The 12982-nt window shown below is 45.4% G+C and overlaps 1 protein-coding gene across 2 annotated transcripts in view; it reads left to right on the top strand.

Moving 5' to 3' along the window:
• The window catches only part of LOC145429273 (uncharacterized), a 12905-nt gene extending 4283 nt beyond the window's left edge, over window positions 1–8622 (top strand). The window contains exons 2-6 of one of the 2 annotated variants that reach the window (XM_080302555.1): window positions 3041–3107; window positions 3192–3302; window positions 6866–6922; window positions 8003–8152; window positions 8288–8622. In XM_080302555.1, the coding sequence (XP_080158681.1) occupies window positions 3041–3107; window positions 3192–3302; window positions 6866–6922; window positions 8003–8152; window positions 8288–8395 (493 nt within the window). In that variant the 3' untranslated portion in view covers window positions 8396–8622. The remainder of the gene's footprint in view (window positions 1–3040; window positions 3108–3191; window positions 3303–6865; window positions 6923–8002; window positions 8153–8287) is intronic. The other variant, XM_080302556.1, reaches the window with a different exon arrangement.
• The last annotated feature ends 4360 nt before the right edge of the window (window positions 8623–12982 follow it).

Here is a 12982-nt window from a genome sequence, read left to right as displayed (position 1 = left end):
ATTACCAACTTCTCAGTTCCTTTCATACTTTAATTCAACATGACAAAAAATAAGTAGAGAATAAGCCAGAAATTAAACTAATGTTGGGTCGTTGTTAATGCTGCTCACTGAGTCCAGACAATCTGCTCAGCAGGAAAGTAGAAGAAGAACCCGACCCTCCCTAAACAGCTCATGTAACCACATGCATCGTCTATTCACAGACACACACACACACACACACACACACACACACACAGACACACACACAGACACACACACACACACACACACACTTGTACATTCAGCAGTTTCTCACAGTAGATCTCGACACTTCCTTCTCTTCAGCTCAACAAACAGCTCATATCTTTGTACTTCATACTCATTCGTTACAGAGCAGTGTTTGACACCAACACCACAGACTGTGACAGTGTGGAATCCCCACAGAAGAAGAAGATTCTTGGAAAGGGTCCAAATCAGGATTCAGTCAATGGCAGCAAATACGACGAGATGGCAGCTCCATCAGTGCTGTCATAGATTTGATGTTACACACACGTTTCATCAAATCAGTTCTTGTTTCCAATGACCAACCGGGGGCGCACTCCTCTGGCTGGTATAAAGATCTGGTTGTATAGAAGTGTATGGTAAAATGTTTGTAAATGAAAAAGTTTACATTTATTTATATAGCGAGTTTAAGGATTTAAAAAATAAAAGTAAAAATAAAACAGTCACAAAGTGGTTTACAGAGGAAAAGCAGCTTGTGTAAAGTTAACCATGACACACATGTGCCCAGGCACTGAGACAGTGTTTAAACCTGTTTAAGATGTGAGGAGTGGGTGGTTTGCTGCTCCACAGTTTTGGAGCTTTAGTAGATTAAAGTATATGATATCTAAAGATGGACACTCACATCCAATCTGGTCTGAAGGATGAACATCGTGAGGTTCCACAGTCAAAGTCTACAAAACTCACATAGACCAAGAACACCAAGAACACTAAACTTTAAGCAGTATGCTTGACAGAGCTTTGTATGTGTTCTGTCTGTAGCTGCCCATATTCACTATGTTTTCCACTTGTCTGTACCCTATCTCCATCGTCTGAACTGTAATGCACACTGTCAGTCACTGGACACCACATATACATGAATAACAGAGAACAAAGAACCATCCAATACACTTTTTATCACATTAAATGCTTACATTAGAACACCCTTTCACACACTCTTTATCCCACAACATTCAGAACTTGTTCCAAATGTCACCAAATCATCATGTTCAGCACGACGGCAGTAAGGACTAATGTGAAATATCAGAGCATCACAGTCGCAGGTGTCAGAGTGTGGAACGACTGTGTAGATGAAGTGAAAAGAACATCAATACACATCTGTTTAAAAACATTGCATCCATATGGGAAATGCTGTTCTCAGTGATCGAGGTGTCTCACTGTATTTTAAGATCGAGGTCCAACATCTCTAAAGTTAGAAATATCCTGTCTTAGAGTGACGCTGAAAAACTAGTTCATGCATTTATTACTTCCAGGCTGGACGACTGTAATTCATTATTATCAGGAAGTCCTAAAAACTCCCTGAAAAGCCTTCAGCTGATCCAAAATGCTGCAGCAAGAGTCCTGACAGGGACTAGAAAGAGAGAGCAGATTTCTCCTGTATTGGCTTCCTGTTAAATCCAGAATTCAAAATCCTGCTCCTCACATACAAGGTCTTAAATAATCAGGCCCCATCTTATCTTAATGACCTTGTAGTACCATATCACCCTATTAGAGCACTTCGCTCTTCAATATTAATACTATACAAAGAATAAAACTACTTCTACTAAATGTAAAACTGGAATCCGATTTTCTCAAAGTTCTGCTTCTTTGGGATGCAGAACTGTACTGGGATCCCCACGTTGGTAAGAATACATCACATGAACAAAGGAGTGAATGTTGGCAGCGTAGTGAAGCAGAAAACGTTGTTGTAAGACTATTTTATTAACCTGCCTATCAATCTGTTTTCCCTCTTCATGCCTTTTCCTCTTTTTCCTTCCCTCTTCTCCTTCTTCTCACCACCATCTGTTTCTTGTCCTGCAGCATTCCTGTTCTTCCCAAGAGGATTCTGACATGTGGTTTTAATGAACTAACACGCAGTTACTTTTATCTTTCCCTATCTCATTGTGTTCTCTGTTCCCCAATGCATGAGAGCCTTTCCAAACAAACAGCACATACACACACATACGTATGTGGGTCTGTGCATAGCCTTTTTCTTTTTTAATCTGCTTTATCGTCCGGTTGGGTATGTTTTTATTTTTTTAGCCGCACTTGGTTTATGTTTTTAGTGGGATTAAGAATAAATCTGACTTTGAGTTCTGACCAGAACAGAGCTGATTTTTTTGTTTGTTTGTTTTTCTGGCAGAAAAGAGAAATCGGGAAGAATAAATCCCAGAACAGCAAAAGTACTCTAACAACTGAACGTTTGGCAACATCATAGCGTGTTCCTATTGTTCTCCATTTGGCCTCCAGATTGTGCCCCATGTCTTGTAGACAGACTCCACTTTGTGATTAGTAGACTTTACAAATTTGGCAATTAGTGATTCATCATAGTTCTGATCTTCATATAAGCATAAGACAGCATGCAGATGTCTCTGTGTAGCATACTGAGTACCAGGTAAGTGTGCAGGTTAAAGACTTTGTCTGCAAATGAAGTGGTCTCCTGTTTACTCCTGTGTATCCGAGGATTTCCTTTTCACAGTGGGAGAGTTTCTTTTTAATGTTTTGTAAAGATTTCAGGTGCATGTGTTTGTAACAGTTCATCATATTTATGTTAACCTGAATCATACTGTTACACTGGTTTTATTGTTTCATATTTGAGAAGCGCTTTACGCTACATCCAGTCATCCACCAATTCTTACACTGGTGTGATGTTTAGGTTAGTCTACCAGTAGCACTTAGTGAAGCTCTTAGTCTCATTGTTATTTCTGAACTGTTTGAGAACTGATTCTCACCTGCCTGTGTCCACATTTGTGTGGATATACTGTCCATACTGCAGTTTGATATACTGTTTCCTGTCTTGCAGTGACATGGCTTCTGAGGGAGCAAGGTTACGTCGCCTCTTTGCCTGGTTTGACCCTGAGAGTGTTGCGGTGAGATTTAGACACAACTAAGCTGCTTGGCTGAAGCTCACTTGTAACTTCATATATATTATTCAGTGGTTGTCTTTTGCGCAGGTGCTCACCATCCTGTTGGGGCTGTTCCAGGTGCTGTTCTCTGCCCCGTTTGCTTACATTGACCAAAGTCTTCCAAAACTCTTCATACTGCCACTAGTCTTAGGAATTGTGGTATGTACTTCATGATTCCTCCACCAATTTGCAGCCATAACGTAACATTCACACACATTCACACTCTGATGGACGCTTCAGAGAACAACTTTGGGTTAGCATCTTGCCCAGGATCTTGACACTCAGACTGGAGGAGCCAAGCATTGAACCACCAACCTTCCAATGTGTAGATGTCCTGCTCTAGGGCGTACGTTCAGAACCTGAGAGCAAGGCTACACCCATATGGGAGATTGTCCCGGGAAAATTTGCTTCAGGCCCAGGAACGTCAGCAGAGCTTGCACAACAGAGGGGCTAGGCTCAGACAGTTTTTGATTGTATTGCTTCTTTCTTCTAGCTCAAGGATCCTTGCTAAGTGGCAAGGACCCTTTGTGGTCACATGGCGATTGGGTGATCTTGACTAATAAGTAGTGCGATCGGACAGGGACATGCAGATATACCACTAAGTCGAAGCGTATAGAGAGGCTGGACAACCCTTCTCACTCCCAAAGCGTAACATTTTACGCTAGGTGACAAATCGTCACCATATTACGTTTTCGGCTACCCACCACGTTCCTAAATGACGACCTCGGAAAAAAGAGGACATATGAGAACCGTCTGGACTGAATCTACACATGTTCGCTCTTTTTCTTCAAATCGCTTAGAAACACGCTATTTAACATCATTAAAGTCCTGGATAAGATCAGGAATAAGGTTATGGTCAGGGCTAGGGATAAGGTTAGGTTTAGGGCTGGAATACAGGGCTGGAACGTCTATTACCACGGGAGCGTCATTGCACTGGATTCCAGCCATAACCCGCCGCGTACCATAAGAACGCCGAAGGTCTCCTTTCGCGTTCCTCAGGAACGCCGCGGGACGTGACAAAACGTCGACATGTTACGCCTTGGGAGTGAGAACGCTCTGGGCTGGAACAGCTTCTCAGATGAGACTGGTGAAGGAAAGATGAGTCGTCAGAGGTGCCAGATTCGACCATTCCTGTCTTGCTCCATTGTGATGACCATCTCACACAGGCCCACATAGCAGATGTTGCTGTACTGCAACAGCACTTTGCAGATGTGTTCTCCCCCTGCCTGGTTGTACTACACTCATAGAGCACTGTTGAAATGTGCTCTGGCGTGGTGGTGCAGTCACGCACCTATTGGTTACCTGAACATGTAAGACAAATTTATCAGAAGGAGGTGGCGTCTATGCTGGAGGTGGGAGTGATAGAGCCCTGCAGTTCCTGGTGTTGCTCCATAGTACTTGTGGTGAGGAGAAATGGGTCTTTATGGCTCTGTGTGGGATACCACAAGCTGTCAGGTTGATGTTTATTCCAAGCCCCAGTTTGACAAGCTACTGGTCCAGTTAGGCACTGCTTGTTTTTTCACAACGCTGGATTTGACCATGGGCTACTGTGTCCGGGAGTCCCTGAGGCAGGAGGGCTCATAGCCAACCCAAAAAGAAGTGAGCACATTGATGGAGGGCGGCACACTATCTGGGGCATCACCTGGGAGGCAGGCAGGTGCGCCTGCAGACAGACAAAACTACAGCCATCGTCCCAGAACCAAAAAAGAGGTGAAGCAGTTTTTGGGTCTGACTGGCAACTGCTGCTAGTTCATGCTTAGTTTCGTGGTGCAGACCAGCAACCTATCTGATCTCACTCACAAAGATGCCACACACCCAGGTCAGTGGATGTGTAGCCGCTAAGGCTGGTAGGCCTGCTGTTGACTACACCCGTCGCCTCCCCCTCTAACTCTTCTTGCTGTTGGGACTGCAATATAAATATCAGGATAAAACAAGTATGATCAAAACAACATAAACCATAAAATAAACACAAATTTCCACTTTGTGACAGATCCCACACATTTATATAGCGCTTTTCAGGGCCCTCAAAGCGCTTTACAATACCACTATTCATTCACTCTCACATTCACACACTGGTGGAGGCTACAGGTGTAGCCACAGCTGCCCTGGGGCAGACTGACAGAAGCGAGGCTGCCATATCGCGCCATCGGCCCCTCTGGCCAGTTTTAATCTGTAGATGGATGCCTCAAACAGAAGCCTGGGGGCCGTTTTGGGTCGACAGCCCTGTTGTCTACATTAGCCCAAAACTGTCTGTGAGAGAGGCCAGAGAAGGAGGACTGAGTTCACCTCGACTGAAAAGACACCGCAGTATAAAATCATAATTATTACTGTGGTTGTTGTCATTGTGGCTAATAGGAATAAATGGACTCTCACTTTTGTTGTGGAAGTTTTCCATTCAAATAAAGGCTGCAGACGAGCGGTGAGCGGTAGCTAACGTTCTTTAATCAAAACACAAAGAACAGACAACCAAGCTTGATGAAGTCCCTGCATGACCGCGGGACAGACGGTCAGCAGAGTCTGAGCCCAGCATGGCTCTCAGTTAAATACCTTCTCCAGGAACAAAAGGCAGTACACAGCTGTTTCACACTCCCTTGCTGCCTCCCAGAGTCCTCGAAGACACAAAAGACTCTTCCTGAGGAGTTGTCTGCTTCCCCCAACTTCCTTACTCCACCCCCACCATTTGTCTTACTGTATGAGTGTGAGACATGTTAAAATCCAGTGGCACCAAGGCATCATACAATAAAATAATGTGATTAATACATAAGTAAAAGAAATTCCCATACAGCCTCCACACACTGTGTGCATCGGGTCCTTGCCATAATGTAACTGACTTCATTATGGCAAGAATCAGATTGTTGCACTTTTGGGGGAGCATCAGAATCAGAATCAGAATCAGAAAGGGTTTTATTGCCAAATGTTGAGCGGGTTTACAACATTAGGAAATTGCTGCGGTGCTTCAGTGCAAACATACTGTTATAAATACTGTTATGAATTAAGCTTAAATAGACATGAAAATAAAAATGAGAATAAGAATTAAAAGAGATGAGACTGAACATCTTTTAATCTCAAATGATTGATTTAGTCCCTCACATTAGACCAGTTCTGCTACTAACTGGAAAGTAGGTGCTTTGATTTCTCGTGGCTCCAGCCTGCAGACTAAATTGTCTTTTGGCCTGCAGCCTGATGGGAACAAACAGAGTGTACAAAGTGTCCTTTGGAGTGGGTGTATGTTGTATATGAAGCACTTGGGTAGAAAAAAGTACTTGAATGAGGCATGTTGTATAAAGTGCTTTAAGTGATCAAGTGCAGTAGAAAAGAGCTAAAAAGTTGCCCATTGCCTGCATATACACACAGTACGCATGTTGTTTTTGTTCAGGGAAGGCCTTGTGTGAATCCTGTCCTACATGTTGGAGTACATGTAGGACATGGTGCATCATAAGAGTTCATACAGTAAAGGAGGCCACAAACTGTAGAACAACTGGAATCTCTCATCGTTCAAAATGGAAAAGCTTTTGATTTTAAAATATTTTTGTAAGTTGAATTAAACCATGTGCTGTGTGTACCCCCCGCCCCAACAAATGAAAGAATTCCTTAGTTCGAGGATTTTGTTCTACTCTTTCATATTTGACTTGTACACTGTTTGATTTGTGCGCTCCTGCTTGCTATCATTTATCATTGAAGCAACATTAACCTTCCAGTTATATTTCTTGTGTGTCTTGCAGGTTATGGCAGGGGGGTCCTTGACAATGGCCAATGAAAAGAACCCTAGCAGACTACTAGTGAGTTGGCATGAAATGCTAATGTGAAGGTCAGATTGAAAAAAAAGGGAACAAAAAAACCAAACTCAAAAACTAAAATATCACATTAGACGGGTTTTCTAACAGCAAATACACTGCTGTGTGTGTGTGTGTGTGTGTGTGTGTGTGTGTGTGTGTGTGTGTGTGTGTGTGTGTGTGTGTGTGTGTGTGTGTGTGTGTGTGTGTGTGTGAGAGAGAGAGAATCCTTGGCATAACTGGGATTGAGCACTATTGTTTTTGCGACGTAGCCTGAAAGACCTCAAAAAGTAACGGCAAGCATCGAACTAAAGAAGCAGCTGAGACAATAGTCATCGATGTCTGTCGGTCTAGACCAGGGGTGAGCAATTCCAGGCCTCGGGGGCCACAGTCCTGAGGTTTTAGATCTCACCCTTGGTCAACACACCTGAATCACATGATTAGTTCATTACCAGGCCTCTGGAGAACTTGAAGACATGTTGAAGAAGTCATTTTGCCATTTAAATCAGCTGTTTTGGATCAAGGACACAACCTGCAGGACACCGGCCCTCGAGGCCTGGAGTTCCCCACACCTTGTCTAAAAGTGTTACAAAGACATTTGTAATGCTTTGGGACTCCAGTAAACAACAGTGAGAGCAAAATTGCTCCAAGAAGCCAGAACATCATCTACAGACCTGCAGGCCTCACCTGCCTCAGTTATAAGACTGGGCAAAAATGCATGGGCATAGGCTTAGGAGGAACCCAATGCTGACCAAGAAGAACACAAAGGCACTCAGGTTTCCCAAAAACATCCTGATGATGCCCATTCGATGAGGAAAAAGCTAAAGTGTTTTAGTCCTGTTGCATGTGGTGTAAAATCATTACATTTCAAAAACACAGTTTTTAAAGTAATGATACTCAGGTTTGTGTAATCTTAAAATTAGTTTGTTCTGAAACATGTAGAGTAAGTATAAGAAACATGCCAAAAGACTAAGACTGCTATCATGTCTCACAGTGTCCCAATACCTGATTACATTCCTGATAAAATGAGCATTTTTTGTATTACATAATCTTGCATGATTAATAAAATCACTGTCTCCTCTGCAGCTTCAAGGTTGTGTCTGCAGCAATGTGGTTGGTCTGTTGGGGACGTTGCTTGCTTTCGGCCTGTATTACTACACCCTCCACACATCACCCAGAGAAGTCACATGCTCGGATGACTACTACTCGAGGGGTTGCCTCCCACAACTACTGGCAGTCAGTGTCATCAGTTATGTTTTGGTTTTTCCCCTTTCACTTATTTTGACACATTGATCTCTTTTCATTTTCCCCCTTTCTAATCCTAAAAGTCCTGTGGATTGTAGTACAGCCTGTCTCTCTTGTGCTCTGCAGGACTACTCCTGGAGTGTGACGCTGCTGCTGCTGCTCTTTGACACCGGTGCTGTGGTCATGCACTGTCTCCTCTCTATCGCCGCCTTCAAAACACTGAAGACAAACTGAGACACACAAACCAAAACCACTGTAGTAGTCATTCTACTTTGGTGTCCTGAGCTTGATTCCTGGTGTAAGAAAACTTAATGGAATCTGACTTTTCCTTTACTGACAAGTCAGAATATCTACTGATCCCACCCTCTGTACAAACAACTACTTTCACTATATCTTATGTTTTGTAACCACTGTATAACAAAGACCCTCATTAATAAATGTGATTACTGGTTGCCACTGTATTATGTGGTCTTCATAGGTTGACCTCTTTGTGAATGGTAGCTTGGTTGTACTAAAGTTACCATCTAATTTTCTGTTGAGCTCCTGGTGATGGGGAGGCCTAGCATTGCACACACTGTTCCCTTTTCCCAGCTTCCAGTCTGCTTTCAGTAGACAGATGGCCTCACTGTTAGTCTTCAAACTTTTGTTGATAAAACCTTTAGTCAGGGCTGAATCATGTGACCCTAACCCATACATCAGTTATGCTGTTACATATTTTCATTTTCAATATCTTTCCTGACTTATATTAAATAGTTATCACATTTTTTTCTAAACACCGGGTCTCTGTGGCTTTTAAACCCCAAAACACGCTGCGCCAAAATCTGGTCCACCCCAAGGATCGGGTCCCCCGACCAAACAGAGTAACATAGTGTACGCTGTTAAGTGCAGGAGGATTGCCAGGATTTATACATCGGGGAAACCAAACGACCTCTGGCGAAGCGGATGGCACAACACAGAAGAGCCACCTCATCAGGCCAGGACTCTGCAGTCTATTTACACCTACAGGCCAGTGGACACTCTTTCAATGATGAGGATGTATCAGGGCGGAGTCAAGGAGGCCATTTATGTGAAAAGGGAAAGACCATCTCTGAATGGAGGAGGGGCCTAAGGGTACATCTGTCACCATCTCCTCCTCCTCCATCCCAGACACCACAGATCTGCTCCAGTTCACCTACCGACCCAACAGATCCACCGAGGATGCCATCGCCCACATCCTGCACACCACCCTCAGCCACGCGGACAAGAAACAGGGTAACTATGTGCGAATGCTGTTTGTTGATTACAGTTCAGCATTTAACACAATAGTGCCCTGCAGACTGTTCACAAAGCTGAGGGATCTGGGACTTAACAGCCGTCTGTGTGCATGGGTGTTGGACTTCCTCACTGGCAGAACTCAGGTGGTGAGGGTGGGCAGGCGCTTCTCCAACAGCATCACCATCAACACAGGAGCACCTCAGGGATGTGTCCTCTTGCCACTGCTCTACTCCCTCTACACTTCAGACTGTGTGGCCACCCATGGCTCCAACACCATTGTGAAGTTTGCTGACGACACAGTGGTGTTGGGTGCCATCTCCAACAACGATGAGGCGGCCTACATGGATGAAGTGAAGAATCTGGCATCGTGGTGCCAGGACAACCACCTCCAGCTGAACGTCAGCAAGACCAAGGAGCTGGTGGTGGACTTCAGAAGGGGTCAGCACAGAGACTACAAGCCCATTATCATCAATGGAGCTCCAGTGGAGAGGGTGCAGTCCTTCAAGTATCTTGGTGTCCACATCTCCTCAGACCTGACATGGGCTGCCCACATTCAGGTCCAGACCAAAAAGGCTAGGCAGCGCCTGTATCACCTACGACAACTGAGGAAGTTCAGGGTCTCTCCAAAGATCCTCAGGATTTTCTATACAGGCGCTGTGGAGAGCATCCTCACACAGAACATGACATCGTGGTTCGGGAACAGCTGTGTGAAGGACCAAAAAGCTCTCCAGAGAGTGATCCGTACAGCAGAACGCTGCTGCAGGATTGCTCTCCCCCCGCTTCAGGACACCTACACCAGGAGATGCCGGACTAGAGCAGATACTGAAGGTCCCGTCCCATCTTGGCAACAAACTGTTCCAACTTCTACAATCTGGTAGAAGGTTCAGCATCATCACGCATGTGTGAATGGGTGGATGACTGGTTGTGTAAAGCGCTTTGGGGTCCTTAGGGACTAGAAAAGCGCTATAGAAATACAGGCCATTTACCATCATCCGGGCAAGGACAGAGAGACTCTCTCTCTCTCTCTCTCTCTCTCTCACACACACACACACACACACACACACACACACACACACACACACACGACTCTCTTCTAGACACTAAACCAGGGGTCGGCAAACCATAGCTGGACTTTACCGGGCTGTGATTTTTCGCTTTTATGTGCTGATGGGTTTGTTTGTTTCATGTTTCAGTCATATGGCACACTGACTTCTATGTGAATGTGCAGTAGTATCATGTATGCAGCAAGCAGGTGAATTCTGTACATTAAGTGAATTTCCTTCGGGATTAATAAAGTATTCTGATTCTGATTAAATAGGAATGGACAATCTGAACATTTTACAAAATAGACAATATGAACATATTTAAAAGTAAAGGAATTTGAAATGTACATTGTGCCGGTGGGTTTAGAGCAGGAGTCAGCAACCTTTCTGATGATGAGTGCCATCTAAAATGTTCTCCCCCAAGGAAGACCAACAGAGGGGCAGCTGCGCCACTGTCCCAGTAAGAGCTGAGGAGAGTCCCAGATGAGGGCTCACTCAGCAGCCGCGGAGCAGAAGCCAGGGGGGGTTGCAGTGACGCGCCCGTGAGCTCCGCCGGCAGCCAGCTGTGCCTGAGTGACCGAGCCCCAGGCCGAGAGGCCGGGGGCACCCCACCCCCGAAGTGGCCTGAGCGGGCCCCAGGCCCCAGGCTCCAGGCCCCGATAAGCGGCCACCAGGAGTGAGCCGGTGTGTACCTGGACGCCCATCCCCAGACACAAAGAACCACCAACGCACCGATGTCTGAGGGGGTCCGCCACTGGCAGGGGAAGTGGTGGTGGGGGGAGATAGGCCTCCAAACCTTGGAGGGCCTGAGATGTCCCCAGAGAGGTGGCGTCTGATACCCAACCTGACATATAGACACAGACATACAGGCACACACAGACACAAACATCCATTCCCACCCTCATGCTCTCATATGCACTTACTCCACACTCAACCAACGTGGAGACAGACATAAAGAGACGTTGTACACACGATCACACTCCCCAAGCGTACTCTACAAACCGGGTCTAGGTACCCTTGCCCCTGGAGGGGGAACTGCACCCAGACCCAGGTGGTGTTACCCTTTTCCCTGCGGTGGGGAGAGGCAGACCACCCCGACTCCGTAGCAGCAGGGAGGCCCCACACTCCAGACCCCAGTCGGACGGCCAACTCCTCCTACTGGCCCCCCCTTCAGCAGGCCGCAGGTCTCTTGTGTTCTGGGGGCCTCTGGATGTCTGGAGTTTTGATCTCCTCCATACCTGCTTCATGCCCTGGAGGACGGGGCTGTGGCCCCCCCACACCCTCTAGCAGATCATTACATGAAGGAACCTTTTAAAAACAAGCGCGTCCATGCTCACAGGTGTACACACGGGTGATCACACCCACAAACTACACCCTTTTTGGCTCCTACCTCAAAGCACACTGTGTTCTGTTGATCTTACGTGTTGCACAATAATGTTTAATATTTAGTATTTACTGTCATATTCCCATATATCATCGTGATGTTGTTTATTATGTTGCTCTCGTTTTCTTCTGCTTGTTTTCTTTTTTCTTTCTCAACAGGTGATCCAGGTGATCGATATTTGTTTTTTTTTTGTCTGCTTATTTTGTTGGTTTGTTTTTTGCCCTTTACCCAAGTCCCTCTTCTCAGCTGTTTTTCCCCCTCTTCCGTTCTCCCTTTTCTTTTCCACATTCAAGTCTGTCCCATATTCAGCAAGTAAAAATAAAAAATAAAATAAACAATAAAAGGTGAATCAAATGGACCATTACCGCTGGGATGGTCTATTTGTTAAAGTAAATCCGTTGGGCATCTTTCTTTGCCTTTAGACAATAATTCTGATGCAAAAGAGCCAAACGGGACAGGCAAACAAAAAAAGTTCTCCCCCCCTTTGCACAAGTCGACGAGCGTGTCAGGTTACATTTCAGTGTGTGTTATAATTGTATAACGATGCATGTGACGAATAAAGAACCTTGAACCTTACAATGCTGTGATTGCAGCCATTCCCCAACTCTCTGTGAATGGTACTCATGGCCATGGTGGTTGTTGATCAATGGTCATGAGAATTTGCATAATTATGATGAAGGAGCTTGTTTGGGAAATTTAAACGGGTGGATTTAGTGGCAGAAACACACACGGGCACAGGATCGCGGTGAAGCAGATTTATTTACAGTGATACGGGAATATTTACAAGGGAAGGGGCTATATACAGTGGCCGGGTAAATGTGCGAGGAGACAGAGCCGAGGGGATGAAACGGAGCCGAGGTATGCGGGAGGATAGATGGCGCACCGGAGCTACCTGAGGACGAGGGACAAAACAGAGTTAGGAGATAACGTCGAGAGTAAAACTGAGGCGGACGGGGAGAGTTGGAGAGCTTACTTGAAACACCGAAATACAGGTAAGCCAGTGGTCACAGGCCGGCGCGAGGTAAGTCTCTGTCACAGATCCAAAGAGGGCAAGCACACAAAGAAACAGGCAGGCGAGCAGGCGGCGAGACAGGCTGGTGTAGAGGGAAAGCAGGCAGGAGACGGATCTTAAAACATGCA

This window comes from Astatotilapia calliptera, chromosome 6 (assembly GCF_964374335.1).
Source record: "Astatotilapia calliptera chromosome 6, fAstCal68.1, whole genome shotgun sequence".
Lineage (NCBI taxonomy): Eukaryota > Metazoa > Chordata > Actinopteri > Cichliformes > Cichlidae > Astatotilapia > Astatotilapia calliptera.
Note: the sequence above shows the minus strand (reverse complement) of the source record. Positions and strands in the feature narration are given on the sequence as shown.